This window comes from Lipotes vexillifer, unplaced genomic scaffold (genome assembly GCF_000442215.2).
Source record: "Lipotes vexillifer unplaced genomic scaffold, Lipotes_vexillifer_v1.1 scaffold61, whole genome shotgun sequence".
Lineage (NCBI taxonomy): Eukaryota > Metazoa > Chordata > Mammalia > Artiodactyla > Lipotidae > Lipotes > Lipotes vexillifer.
In genome coordinates, this window is record NW_006787051.1 from 2062573 (window position 1) to 2076767 (window position 14195).

At 37.6% G+C, this 14195-nt stretch overlaps 1 protein-coding gene across 1 annotated transcript in view; it reads right to left on the reverse strand.

Moving 5' to 3' along the window:
• The window catches only part of STK33 (serine/threonine kinase 33), a 181515-nt gene that overhangs the window by 44136 nt on the left and 123184 nt on the right, over positions 1-14195 (reverse strand). The window contains exons 9-11 of the mRNA XM_007459841.1: positions 6397-6472; positions 2226-2338; positions 1687-1772 (exon numbers count right to left, since the gene is read on the reverse strand). Coding sequence (XP_007459903.1) covers positions 1687-1772; positions 2226-2338; positions 6397-6472 — 275 coding nt within the window. The remainder of the gene's footprint in view (positions 1-1686; positions 1773-2225; positions 2339-6396; positions 6473-14195) is intronic.

Sequence of the window (14195 nt, forward strand, 5' to 3'; positions counted from 1 at the left end):
TTCCCCAGAAAAAGAAAAATCTATTTCTCCTACAGTCCTTCCACATCTCAGTAAATGGCACTACCATCCAACCAGTTGTTAAAGCAAAATCTAAAAATCATCCTGATACCTCCCTTATCCTTATCCCTTATCTGATCCATCACCAAGCCCTATCAAATATACCTAAAAAATATATTACATTTATTTCTCTTCAACTCTATTGCTACCACCCTGTCCAAGCCACCATCATCTCTCAACATTACTACTGCATTATAAGCATATCATGTATCTGCAGTACCTAACACAGTGTCTAGCAAGTCATAGATGTAAAATAACTTTCTGCATAGATAAATATTACGTAGCAATATTTCTATGTCTCTAAGACAATCTCCAATTTCCACTCTCAGACATTTTCTGACATACCTACAGATATTCATTTACTGAATCATCTACTCATCCAGCAATTATTTATTATTGTATTAACTGGTATTAGGTTTAACTGCATATTTCACAGTATCTCAAAGATGACAGACATTTGTCTCCTGCTCATATGAAAACGTCTGGAGGTAGGCAGTCAAGGGCTGGCATAGCAGCTCTATATGCTAAGAGCCCTGGTTCCTTGCATCTTGTTGCTCTGCTAACCCGTTTATAAATTCCACTTTATGATCTAATATGGCTACTTAAACTCCACCCATCACAGCTGCATTTCAGTCTCTAGGGAAGAAGATGGATGTGAGGAAGGCCATACCTCCTCCATTTAAGGACACTTCCCAGAAATTGCTCCTACCTCCACTTAGATCTCATTGACCAGCACCATAACTAGCGATGATGGGGAAGAACTAGCAAAGAAGACAAGATAGCAATGTTACCAGCTAAAAGTCAGGATCCTCATTTCCACAGAAGAAAGAGAAAATAAATACTGAGAGGTAGTAGCATCCTCTTCCAAAGTTCCTGTTGTGACCAGGTAATGTTCTGGGTACAGGGATACAAAGATCATAAGACATAGGGTCACAAGGGCTTCCCTGGTGGCGAAGTGGTTGAGAGTCCGCCTGCTGATGCAGGGGACACGGGTTCGTGCCCCAGTCCGGGAAGATCCCACATGCCGCGGAGTGGCTGGGCCCATGAGCCATGGCCGCTGAGCCTGCACGTCCGGAGCCTGTGCTCCTCAACGGGAGAGGCCACGACAGTGAGAGGCCCGCGTTCCGCAAAAAAAAAAAAAGACATAGGGTCACTGCTCAAGGCATTAGTCCAATGGGGGAAAGCAATATGTAAATGAATAATTACTCAAGATTTCAAGCCAGGCAACAGACACTGTTAGAAGACCTTGGCTTTTCTGAATCCCTGAAGATTCCTTGCATCCAAAGAGTTGAAAGAGAAGTAGATGGTTCCAGTGCTTTACATCACTAAACTATATAGACTGCTTCAATATCCCACAGCTTTAATAATGGACTCTATTTTACTGGATTTGATACAAAAGTTCATTTAAACCTCTATAAACATATATAATCAACTGTGGTAGTAATTTTAACAGTTTGAAAATACCCATTTCAGAAACGTGGCAACACTCAATAATTTTTTTAACTTGACAGAAGATGAAACTAAATGACTGTTTTAAGAAGACTATATATAAACTACAAGGCCAGATGAGAAGAAATAAGCAATGACAGCATGCCAAAAAGAAAAAAAAGAAGTAATACTGTAACTTACCGTTAACCACTGGTTATCTAGTAGTTCCTTAGCTGTGATTCTATGAGCAGGATCTACTTTCATAAGTTGTTTCAAAACACTTTTAGCTGCAAATAAGGGAAAAATCCTGAAAGTCTTATTTATCTCAACTATAATTAGTACCACACATTTTCCAGTTTATTTAGGATTAGGTCTGTATGATATGAAGGAAACTTCTCAGTTATAAAATAAATATCATCAGTACCAATGGCTAGTATTAAATAAAGTTTAAGGCCTAAAGTGAGGTTTTATTGCCTGGATTACCTGGTTTATGGTCTATAGTAAAAATTACTAGATGATCAGCAAATTTCCTATTCAATTTTTATCGTGCATTTTCTGTTTTTGCTGAAAGTTTCAACTTTAACAAGCATAGTGAAGATATCACTATTACCACAAGTAAATAGTGTATTTCTACAAGTAAATTTAATGACTAACCAGAGATCTAAAGTATCTGAATTAATGGCCGCATTTCTTATATTATGTATACTTGCTTTAGTAAATAATAACAAATCTATACTTACCAGAATCACTTATGGAATCCCAGACTGAATCTTTAAAATGTAGTTCTCCCTTTCTTATTAACTCAAAAAGCTTCTCTTCTGAGCTTGCCATAAAGGGCGCTTCTCCACATAATCTACAACAAAGACAGTCGTTTTGTTAAGATTTTAAAAAAAATAATCAGAATGAGGCTATTAAAAATTAAGTTTCCACAGGACTTGGAAGTAGTGGTGCTTCACATTTAAGTAAAGGAGAGAAAGAGGTGGGAACTTCTCTGGATGTAGAAATGGAAGCGAAGGGCTTCTGCAAGATCTTTGCTAGGCTCTTGTATACATTGGAACTTCCACATCTGCAAATGACCCAAAGCTCTTCCAGGTGGGGAAACACTAAAGGGTTAAAATACAGAAAGGTGTGTGAGTTTAAGTGCACAGTAATAGTGGTGGATGATAGAGGAGAAACACTTCAATGTGAGCAAAGGTAAGGTAACACCTTAAGGTACATAATTCACATTGGACTTAAAAGAAAGATATACAGAGTTATCAGAGTCTAACGAGAGTTATCAGACTCTAATGACCATGTAAGAGTTTTATCCGTGGTAAAATGCTACACGAATGTTAGTGATAGTAAGAATAACCCTGGGGTCTACAGGCTCTGAGTCAAAACCAAAAATCCATTAAAATGGCCACAACTCTTCAAAAATGATACCTAAAATGAAGAAAATCTGAATGAGGAAGATCAGTCTGGAAGGGTGAAAGCTGAGTATATGTAATGACCAACATCAGTAAAGCCATGTGTATACAGTAAACATGGGCTTATTTGTAAATTCTGTAGTACAGGGACTATGAGTCTTTAGAATCTTTAAAAGGAAGTACCATGCTATACTTTACAAAGAGCATGGCAAGCCTATGCTTCAATAGGTGATCTAGTCCAAAACTACAAGAACATGCTTAAAAGTTGCAAACGTTAGCCATCATCTTTATCATCAACCCCAACATCTGAGGGCAACCCTGTAGGCGACAACCAGATTTTCCCAATGACAACCAGAGAGAAGTTGGACCTGGACTCATCACTGAGGCAACTCTAACTCTGTATGTCTATTCTTCAACTCTCAGGATTATACTTTTCCACTTTATTATGGAAACAGTAAAACGGCAGAATTCCATTACACTTCCCAAATGCTGGTTTATTATGTACATAAGTATAAGGTATAATGATCTCCAGGTCTCTTAACAGATTTTTACTGATTTTTGGTTTTAGTCATATTTTTCTTAAAGTTCTTTGAAAACCTTTCCCATGAATATTTTTTGAATAAGTCTAAATTTGGTAAATATCTTACATGACAATGATTTTCTGGGGGGGGAGGGGGAGAGCTGTTCTCATCCTAGCAATTTATCAAACTAGGCTGGACAACACAGCTTTTCATTTACCAATAGGTTCTTGTTAAGTGATAAATATTTATTAAATTGTTCTGCAAACTCTCATTTTAATACTTTTTATTTCTCCAGCTCATTCTGACCCTCCTCTCTCTGATCTTACTTGCCTTACTACTGTTTAGTTTTAAAATGCAATTTAAAAAAAAGCCAAAAAAATGGTCTTCTGGACAATTACAATCTATTACAGCAAGTACAGGCCAGCAAAAGCCTGGCTCATTGAGTCTGTTAACAACCAGTGATATGCACATTCACCAATTTCTTAGCTGCTCCCACACTGCCTGACTAGCATGCAACTATATAGCTCAAGGGCTTCATTTTAAAAATTCCACTTTTTTCTGTCCTTTACAATTTTATTCACACAAAATGTATCTAATGGTTGGTCAATCAGCAGCGTATGAAATTTTATAATAGCAATTTTCTGCACATCCAGAAAAGGGAACCCAAGACATGAAAAATGCCTCTTAAAGCCTTCCGATTATTTTGCTTCATAGGAATCAAAACAGCAAAAGATAGTGCCCATAAAGAGTATTTATGTCAATTTCACCTTGAGAAAGTATGTCATCATTGTCCAATTAAGTAGCAATGAAACAGGGGTAACTGATAAACAAGAAAATAACCCCCCTGGAGAAGGTAATATGTTTGCACCCTTGTTGAACGAAATTATCTATAAGACCACTGGGCTCGGCAGATTAATGAATAGGCACTGATTAGCTAAGTAAGAGTCTACTGTAAAGAAAAAAATATGTCATTATTATGATATGCAGTCACACTCAGAAGCAGAAAAATTAATATTACATCTTTAAGTAGGAGAAAAAAATTTAAGGTATGTAATACACTGTCACTTCCCTTAACACCAAATTCAAACTAAGAAGGCAGCAAATACCACATGAATGGTGTAATCATAGTTCACATGTATTATGTTTGACTTGTGTTGTCCAGAAAGTCGTGAGAGTATAAAACACTAATTTTAAATAGTTGTATTTTTAATTTAAAACTAAGGCTCAGAATTTTAATATGATTCTAATCAGCACAGAACAATGATCAAAAACTTTGTGAATACATTTATACTTTATGCAATCTAAGCAGTGATATGTCAGCTATCTGAGTTACAACTACGATCACAACATCCAATTTCTACTACCCGTGTATTCCATTTCACAGGACTGTGAAAATATAACTACTGTGATGTCAATATTTAGAAACGATCTGGAAGAGGTAGTGCACAGTGAAATCTTCAATATGACCATAAAACTAATGTTGCATCAACATAAAAATGTTCATATTCACCAACAGGCAGAAGAGTGACCACTAACTTTTCAGAACAGCTCTTAGACAATTCACTTTAATTCAATTTAACAAACATATATTGAGCACTGACTACATGTCTACTATTATACCAGATACCAGGGATGCAAAGATGGATCATATCTCTGTCCTTCATGGAATTTAGAGCAAGAGAAACAGGCACAATACACATAATACAATAATTATATTCCATTATAATCTAGCTTTTAAAAGTGCAATGAGAACACAGAAAAGTGAAAAATTTATTCTATCATATTTACATATGTGCAAACTTTCCTGATTAAATATGCTTATTATTTTGTTTTTCTTTCTACATTACTGTTTTACATGCATCTTCGTCTACAGCCTTAAATTCCAAAAAGTATACACATAATGAATGTAGTAACTCTGCTGGGGTAGAGTAGGACTTAGGGAAATAGAAGTCTTTACTGTGTGAGCTGGACACACCCAGGAAAGAGGTTAGTAGAGAAGAAAAAAGAACATCTAGGCAGAATGAACTGCATGAGCAAAGACCCAGAAGCATGCAATACAGGGTGCCTGAGTCATAAGGAGTGGCCTAGAGTGGCCACCAGCACAGGGTAAGTGAATGGGAACACATATGCAGACCAAGATTAGAAAGGCACTCTGGAGCCAGGCAGTGGAAGCTTTGTGTTACGCCATGCGGGGATGCTCTGAGATTTTTCTATAGCAAGGGAGAATTACCAGAGGTTGTTAATCAGGAAAGTAGTACGATCAGATTTGTGATTTAGAAAGACAACTCTGACAACTGTGTGAAGGATGAACCCGAGGCAGAAGAACCGACAGAAAGACACTGTAATCTTCCAGAAAGGGATCATAAGGAGAAATGATACAAGTGAAGAGAAATGAAATAATAGGTGAGGACACTTCAAAGGAAAAATACAGGCCATGGGGTTTGACTGAATCTTGAGAGTGAGACAGAAGAGAGAGCAAGAAAGGCCAGCATTTTCAGTAGCATGAAGAGAAGTAGAAACAACAGAATACTCCCTGGACCCTGGGCTGAACCTTTATCTGGTTACTGCCCGCTCCTCACATGTGCCCTGTCCATCAGGTGGCTCTAGTGCCAGGTCCCAGGACCTCCCTCTACCTGACGCTCTATAAGTGAATCTCTTGAGAAAATACAGAGAAGCTTTTGTTTTGTGGCAACGGATCAGGGAGGTGCTGAGGCAAGTTTTTCATGTGGCTCAGATCATACAGTGCATTGTAGCATTTATAGATCAATGAAAAGCAAAGCTGAAAGGTATAAATTGATTGTATTAAAAAAATACCTAATGGATGTACCTGACAACTAATAAGACACCTTTTAGAATGACTTCCCAACTGTTTCTTTAGTCGCTTTCTTAAAACTATATTGTTCAGTTTTAATTTAAAGTCTATGTAATTCTACTGTTAGGGATCATCCATTCGTTTTAAGTTGTACACTTAGCAGGGTACTTACAAAATGTACATTATGACACCTATGCTCCAAATGTCACACTGCTGGCTATAGTCGTGGGCATTGATAACTTCAGGGGCTGCCAAATAAGCAGAAATAAAATAATATTAATAATACAAAAAATGACTTCTAAATGCTTAAACACAAAGCATGAAAAATGTGCTGATGTGCTGTAATTTATTCCCCCACAGGGAAAAAGAGAACCAACAGCAGATGTTAAGTGAATAATGTATAGGCTTAACAATTGACGTCGCTGTATCCTCACCCCTGCTATTTAGCTCCTAATGGAACAATGGCACACACTGTATAGCTAAATGCACAACTCTTCATCTCTTTCAAATTGTTAAGAAATGATTTTGCAAAGATTGTGTAGTTATAGTAGAAGACAATATCTCAGTTCTTTGCCAAAAATAGAATTGAAAACATACCTTAAGTAGATACAATTTAAAACAAGCCCAATAGGTAGAAATCTGGATTTACAGAGAAACTAAGATAAACGGTTATAAATCACTTCAGTAAAATAACAGTAGTAATAATAACATCATAGCACTCCTATGACAGTATGAATTATCTTCCACATTTTCTAAATGAGAAAACTAAGACAGAAAGCTCCTATAACATAACTTGATCAAAAAGCCAATTAGTCCCAGGATGATGACTAGGATGCAGGCACTCCTGACTCCCCAACTCTGGGCTACTTACTTACAATGTGTCCGCAATAGGGTTCCTTTAAACAATCTTCTCAAAGTAGAACTTTTTTTTTTACTTTGAGGTAGCACATTTTTTAATGATTAGATTTTTTATAATGGCTGGCTTTCTAAAAAGTCACATATGATATTCCAGGAATATGTCTATTATACTTCTAGGTAGCACCACACAGGACCGACTGTAAGTTATACGTGGATTCACCCCTGCGTCGTTCAAGGGTCAACTGTGTGTATTTGAATAGAACTTTAAAATTTACAAAGTACTTTTGTATAGATGATGTTATTTGTGTAAATTATGTTAAGAATCATGTGAGACGGGTATGTAGCCATGACTTACTTTGCCAGCGAGGAAATTAAGGTTCAGGTACACATATGAAGCGACTCACCTAAAGCGACACTGTTACACAGCGCCTCCCATATAAAAGGTGTTTTTACTTTAGAAAACAGTTTCAATCACCCCCCCGCAACATACACACAGCTTTTATAACTACTAAAAGCAAATGAAATTTCATTTCCTCTGCCTATTGTTAAAGGAACTAAAAAGCAACAACAAAGGACTTAAAAGGTAAACAGAAGAAAGAGAACAGGCCCAACCGTAGATAATTAACAAACTGAATAATTCTTCTCTAAATCACTGAAAATTAAAATTAATATTTTCCCTTTAAGCAATTACTTGTATTCTTTAACTCTACTTAAACTTTTAAAATATGGAATCATTAAAGCTCAAGTTGCTCTATGGCTGCATGTCTAAGACAAGGGCAGATTCCGTGATCCGATTCCCTGACAGATCTCCATGTAGGTGCATCACACAGCAGGGGCCCGGAATTCAGAGCCCTCACTCCCTCTTTCGGAATCACCTTAATTATCAGGGGCATTTCTACTTGCACTGTCATCACAGCTCTCACAGGGAGGCAAAGGCCAGACTGGCTGGACCAAGAAGCCATTTAGGAAGTCAGCAAAGCTCCACAAACCATCTGCCTTCTCTCTTGTTCTCTCACTTGTCTCACAGTGCAGACAACTAATAAGCAGGCATAAAACTCAGGGTGCTTGGATATATTTTCCCCATGTAACTACAGACCAGATGTCTTTTGCCAACAGGAGGATATGAACAGAATCTAAAGTAGCCTCTTCCCAAATAAGATAGAACAATTTAGAAGCTTTATGCATCAAGTAGACAAAGAAACAATGAACTAGGTATACTGCTCAGCCATAAAAATGAATAAACTACTGATATAACAACACGGGTAAGTCTCAAAATCATTACATGGAACAGAAGAAGAGAGACACAAAAGAATATATACTTATGATTCAATTTATATAAATTCTAGACAAGCAACACTAAACTAAGGTAATGGAAATCATCAGTGGTTGCTGGGGTCTGGGTGAGGAATCGACTGAGAGGGACACAAAGGAAATTTCTGGGGTGATGGAAATGTTCTATATATTCACTGAGGTGGTAATTGTACAAGTATATGTATTTGTCAAAACTCATTAAACTTTACACTTAAAATCTGTGCATTTTATTATATGTAAATTATGTTTCAATAAAGTATATTTTAAAGAAATCTACTAAAAGTACAAAAGAATCTATCAAAGCCCTGCGGTGGTGAGTGACTTTAATAACTCTCTTAGAAATCAACAGAGGAAGCAAGCAAGATTAACAATATTGACTGGGTGGCCGAGATGGCAGAGCAGGAAGACCATGAACTTCCACAGATACACCAAAATTCCCACCACTTACAGAGCAACTGTCTATAGGAATGACCTGAAAACCAGCAGAAAACAATTTCCACAACTAAAGACATAAGTAGGAACTACAAGAAGATGGATAGGAGGGGCGCAGACACAGTAGAGTTAGGACCTACGCTCTCAGATCGGCGAGCCACAGACAGGAGGAATGTCACAGTCTTGAGGTCCTCCCCAGGGAGTGAGGGCTCTTGGTCCCACATCAGGCTCCTCAGCCCAGGGGGTCTTGCACCAGGAATACAAAGCCCCCAGAACGTCTCCCTCTGAAACCAGCAGGACTTATGTCCAGGAGAGCTGGAGCGCTACAGCAAACAAGAGACTTCACTCTTCAAGGGTGCACGCAAAATCTCATCCACTCTGAATCCCAGCTCAGAGGCAGTACTTTGAAAATGGGTCAGACCCACTTGATGATCTTGGAAAACCTCCCAGAGAGGGAGGGAGCAACTAGGACTCCCCCTGGGGACTGGCAGCAGCCATTTTGGGGAGTTCATTGTAACACGTGGACACTGGTGCTGGTAAGCACCATTTTGGATGCCTCCCCCTAGCTTATTAGCGCCGAGACCTGCCCCACCCACCAGCGGGCACACACCAGCCCCACACCCCCTGGTAGACAGCTGCCAAGACCTGGCCCGCCCACCAGCAGACTTACACCAGCACTAAGCCCCCCATACCATTCAGACGCCATGTGGGAACCCAGCCTTGCCCACCAGCAGGCCAGCAGCAGCCCCATGCAGTTAACCCTGCAGTAAGCCTACCCCACCTTCTAGCAGGCCCAGAGCCAATGGACGTGACACAGCCTCAAAGCCAACCAGGCTGGGGGCCAGTCCCACCTACCAGTGTGCTCACAGTAGTCAGCCCCACCACAGCAGAAGGGTGCATGCAGCCCACATAGGAGTTGCCCCAAGAACATATAGCTCCAGTGACCAGAGAGGAGCATGCTGCTGGGCCCCACAGGACATCTCCTATATAAGGCCACTTCTCCAAGATCAGAAAACGCAACCAACATACCTAATACATAGAAACAGACACAGAGAATTGGGCAAAATGAAAAAAAAAACTGCAAAAAGCACAAACACATGAAGTTTAAATAATATACTACTAAACAATCAGTGGGCCATTGAATAAGTCAAAGAGGAAATCAAAAATACCTAAACAGAAATAAAAATGGGAATACAATGATCTAAAATCTGTGGGACACAGCAAAAGTAGTTCTAAGAGGGAAGTTTATGGAGACACAAGCCTTACCTCAGGAAACAAGAAAAACCTCAAATAAACAATCTAGCCTTACCCCTAAAGGAACTAGAAAAAGAAGAACAAACAAAACCCAAAATTAGTAGAAGGAAGAAAAAATAAAGATCAGATCGGAAATAAAAGAAATAGAGACTAAAAAGATATAGAAAAGAACAATGAAACTAAGAGCCAGTTCTTCAAAAAGATAAAATTGATAAACCTTTAGCAAGACTCATCAAGAAACAAGATAGAAGACACAAATAAAATCAGAATGAAAGAGAAGTTACAAACAACACCACAGAAATACAAAGTATCATAAGAGATTACTATGAACAATTATATCACAATAAAATGGACAATTTAGAAGGAACAGATAAATTCCTTGAAATGTACACTCTCCCAAGACTGAATCAGGAAGAAATAGAAAATATGAAGAGACCAATTATCAGTAATAAACTTGGATCAGTAATCTAAAAACTCCCAACAAACAAAAGTCCAAGACCAGATAGCTTCATAGGTAAATTCTGTAAAACACTTAAGAAGAATTAACACCTATCCTTATCAAGCTATTCCAAAAAGCTGAGGAGGAAGGAGGATTTCCAAACTTATTCTACAAGGCCAGTGTCAGCCTGCTATCGAAACCAGATAAAGATACCACAAAAAAGAAAATGATAGGCCAATATCACTGATGAACCAGATGTAAAAAATCCTCAACAAAATCTTAGCAAACCAAATTCAATAATACATTAAAAGAATCATATACCATGAGTAAGTGATATTTAGTCCAGGAACTCAGGATGGTTCAATATCTTCAAATCAATCAATGTGATACACCACATTTAACAAATTGAAGGGTAAAAACCACATGATCATCCTAATAGATGCAGAAAAAGCTTTTGACAAAATTCAACATCCATTTATGACAAAAAACTCTCCAGAAAGTGGGTATGAGGGAACATACCTCAATATAATAAAGGCCATATTGACAAACCCACAGTGAACATCATACTCAACGGTAAAAAGCTGAAAGCATATCCTCTAAGAGCAGGAACAAGACAAGGATGTCCACTCTCACCACTTTTATTCAATATAGTATTGGAAGTCCTAGCCATGGCCATCAGATAAGAAAAAGAAATAAAAGGAATCCAAACTGGAAAGGAAGAATTAAAGCCATCACTGTTTGCAGATGACATGATACTGTATACAGAAAATCCTAAAAATGCCAACAAAGAACTATTAGAATAAATGAATTCAGTAAAGTTGCAGGATACAGAATTAATATTTAGATATTTATTGCATTGCTATACACTAACAACAAATTATCAGAAAGAGAAATTAAGAAAACAATCCCACATATGGATCAATGGAACAGAATAGTGAGCCCACAAATAAACCTACACACCTAAAGTCAATTAATCTTTGACAAAGGAGGTAAGAATGTATAATGGAAAGAAGACAGTCTCTTCAACAAGTGGTGTTGGGAAAGTTGGACAGCCACATGTAAATCAACGAAGTTAGAACACACCCTCACACCACACACAAAAAATAAACTCAAAATGGCTTAAAGACTCAAATATAAGACATGATACCATAAAACTCCTAGAAGAGAACATAGGCAAGACATTCTCTAACATAAATCATACCAAACTGTTCTTAAGTCAGTCTGCCAAGGCAATAGAAATAAAAGCAAAAATAAACAAATGGGACCTAAGCAAACTTACAAGCTTCTGTACAGCAAAGGAAACCATAAACAAAATGAAAAGATAACCTACAGACTGGGAGAAAATATTTGCAAGTGATGCGACCAACAAAGGCTTAATTTCCAAAATATACAAACAGCTCATACAACACAACAACAAAAAAACAAACAACCCAATCAAAAAATGGACAGAAGACCTAAACAGACATTTATCCAAAGAAGAGAGACAGACAGCCAACAGGCACATGAAAAGATGCTCAACATCGCTGATTATTAGAGAAATGCAAATCAAAACTACAATGAGGTACCACCTCACACACGTCAGAATGACCATCATTAAAAAGTCTACAAATAACAAATGCTGGAGAGGGTGTGGAGAAAAAGGAACCCTCCTACACTGTTAATGGGAATGTAAATAGGTGCAGCCACTATGGAAAACAGTATGTAGGTTTCTCAAAAAACTAAAAATAGAGCTGCCATATGATCCAGCAATCCTACTGCCAGGCATATATCTGGACAAAACTCTAATTCAAAAGGCTACATGCACCCCTACGTTCATACTAGCACTATTCACAACAGCAAAGACATGGAAACAACCTAAATGTCCATTGACAGATGAATGCATAAAGAAGATGTCATACATATATACAATGGAATACTACGCAGCAGTAAAAAAAGAATGAAATAATGCCATTTGCAGTAATATGGATGGACTTAGAGACTATCATACTAAGTGAAGTAAGTCAGAAAGAGAAAGACAAATACCATAGGATATCACCTATATGTGGAATCTAAAATATGACACAAATGAACCTATCTATAAAACAGAAACAGACTCACAGACATAGAGAAGAGACTTGTGGTTTCCAAGAGGGAAGGGGAGTAGGGGAGGGGTGGATTGGGAGTTTGGGGTTAGCAGATGCAAACTATTATATATAGAATGAATAAACAACAAGGTCCTACTGCATAGCACAGGGAACTATATTCAATATCCCATGGTAAACTATAAAGGAAACAATAGAAAAAAGAATGTATACATATGTATAACTGAATCACTTTGCTGTACAGCAGAAATTAACACAACACTGTAAATCAACTATACGTCAATTAAAAAAAAAAGACAACAATCTCATTTACAATTGCATCAAAAAGAATAAAATACCTAGGAATAAATCTAACTAAGGAGGTAAAAGACCTGTGCTCAGAAAACTACAAGACAATGATGAAAGACATTGAAGATGACACAAATGGAAAGATATACCATGCTCATGGACTGGAAGAATTAATATTATTTAAATGACCATACTGCCCGAGGCAATCTAGAGATTCAGTGCAACCCCTACCAAAATAACAATGGTATTTTTCACAGACTAGAACAAATAATTCTAAAATTTGTATGGAAACACAAAAGACCCTCCTGAATAACCAAAATAATATTGAGAAAGAACAGAACTGGACATATCATGCTGCTCAATTTCAAACTATAATACAAAGTGACAGTAATCAAAACAGTATGGTACTGGCACAAAAATAGACACATAGCTCAATGGAGCCACAATAGAGAGCCAGAAATGAACCCACACTTATATAGTCAATTAATCTATGACAAAGGAGGCGAGAATATACAATGGAAAAATGACAGCCTCTTCAATAAATGATGTTGGGAAAACTGGACAGCTACATGCAAAAGACTCAAAATGGACTAGTTTCTCATACCATATACAATTTAAATAATCTCAAAATTGATAAAAGACTTAAATGTAAGACCTGAAACCATAAACTCCCTAGAAGAAAACATAGGCAGTATGCTCTTTGACACAGGTCTTAGCAATATTTTTTGGATGTGTCTCCTCAGGCAAGGGAAACAAAAGCAAAAATAAGCAAATCGGACTACAACAAATTAAAAAGCTTTTGCACAGAGAAGGAAACTATCAACAAAGTGAAAAGGCCACCTGCTAAATGGGAAAAGATATTTGCAAATGATATATCTGATAACGGTTAATAACCAAAATATACCAAGAATCATACAACTCAACATCAAAAAACCAAACAACCCGATTTAAAAATGGGCAGAGGACCTGAATAGACATTTTCCAAAGAAGACATACAGAGGGCCAACAGGTACGTGAAAAGGTGCTCAACATCTCTAACCATCAGGGAAATGCAAATTAAAGCTACAATGAGATACCACCTCCCACCTGTCAGAATGGCTACCACCAAAAAGACAACAAGTAGCAGATGTTGGTGAGGATGTGGAGAAAAGCGAACCCTCATGCACTGGTTGGTAGGAATGGAAATTGGTGCAACCACTCTGGAAGATAGTATGAAGATTCTTCAAACAGTTAAAAATAAAACTGCCACACGATCCAGCAATTCCACTTCTGGGTATTTTTCTGGAAAAAAACCCCAAGAAACAAGAA